The following is a 569-nucleotide window of genomic DNA, read 5'->3' as shown; positions in this document are numbered from 1 at the left end:
GCCGGAAGAGGCGGGACAAGGACAAGGGGGCGGGGCAGGAACAGAGTCCCGCCCCGGAAGCGGCCCCGGACGCGGAGGAGGCAGAGGAGGGGGCGGAGCGCGTGCTGCCAGGCATCCTGAACGACACGCTGCGCTTCGGCATGTTCCTGCAGGACCTCATCTTCATGATCAGCGAGCAGGGTGCCGTGGCCTACGACCCTGCCGCCAATGAGTGCTACTGCGTCTCCCTTTCCACGCAGGTCCCCAAGAACCACGTGAGCCTGGTCACCAAGGAGAACCAGGTCTTCGTGGCCGGGGGCCTCTTCTACAACGAGGACAACAAGGAGGACCCCATGAGTGCGTACTTCCTGCAGGTACGGGCCAGCCCCAGGGACGCAGATCAGAGGGTGCAGGGTTAGGTTGGCAGTGGCCTCTGTCCTCGGAGCCTGAGTGTCCCCAGTCCTCTGAGAGAAGCTGGGGCTCAGGAAGGCCCAGGCGGGCGGGTGCGGGGCCTCTGAGGGGGACTTCCGGGGGGGTGGAGCGCGCAGATCTGAGCCCCACCAGCCACGCAGACCTCGGAGGAGTGGAGG

The 569-nt window shown here is 66.8% G+C and overlaps 1 protein-coding gene across 1 annotated transcript in view; it reads left to right on the top strand.

The window, feature by feature from the left end:
* The window catches only part of Klhl40 (kelch like family member 40), a 4,025-nt gene that overhangs the window by 939 nt on the left and 2,517 nt on the right, over positions 1-569 (top strand). The window contains exon 2 of the mRNA XM_010624588.2: positions 9-353. Within this exon, the coding sequence (XP_010622890.1) occupies positions 9-353 (345 nt within the window). The remainder of the gene's footprint in view (positions 1-8; positions 354-569) is intronic.

Source organism: Fukomys damarensis, unplaced genomic scaffold (genome assembly GCF_012274545.1).
Source record: "Fukomys damarensis isolate Sample0158 unplaced genomic scaffold, DMR_v1.0_HiC HiC_scaffold_12, whole genome shotgun sequence".
NCBI lineage: Eukaryota > Metazoa > Chordata > Mammalia > Rodentia > Bathyergidae > Fukomys > Fukomys damarensis.
Note: the sequence above shows the minus strand (reverse complement) of the source record. Positions and strands in the feature narration are given on the sequence as shown.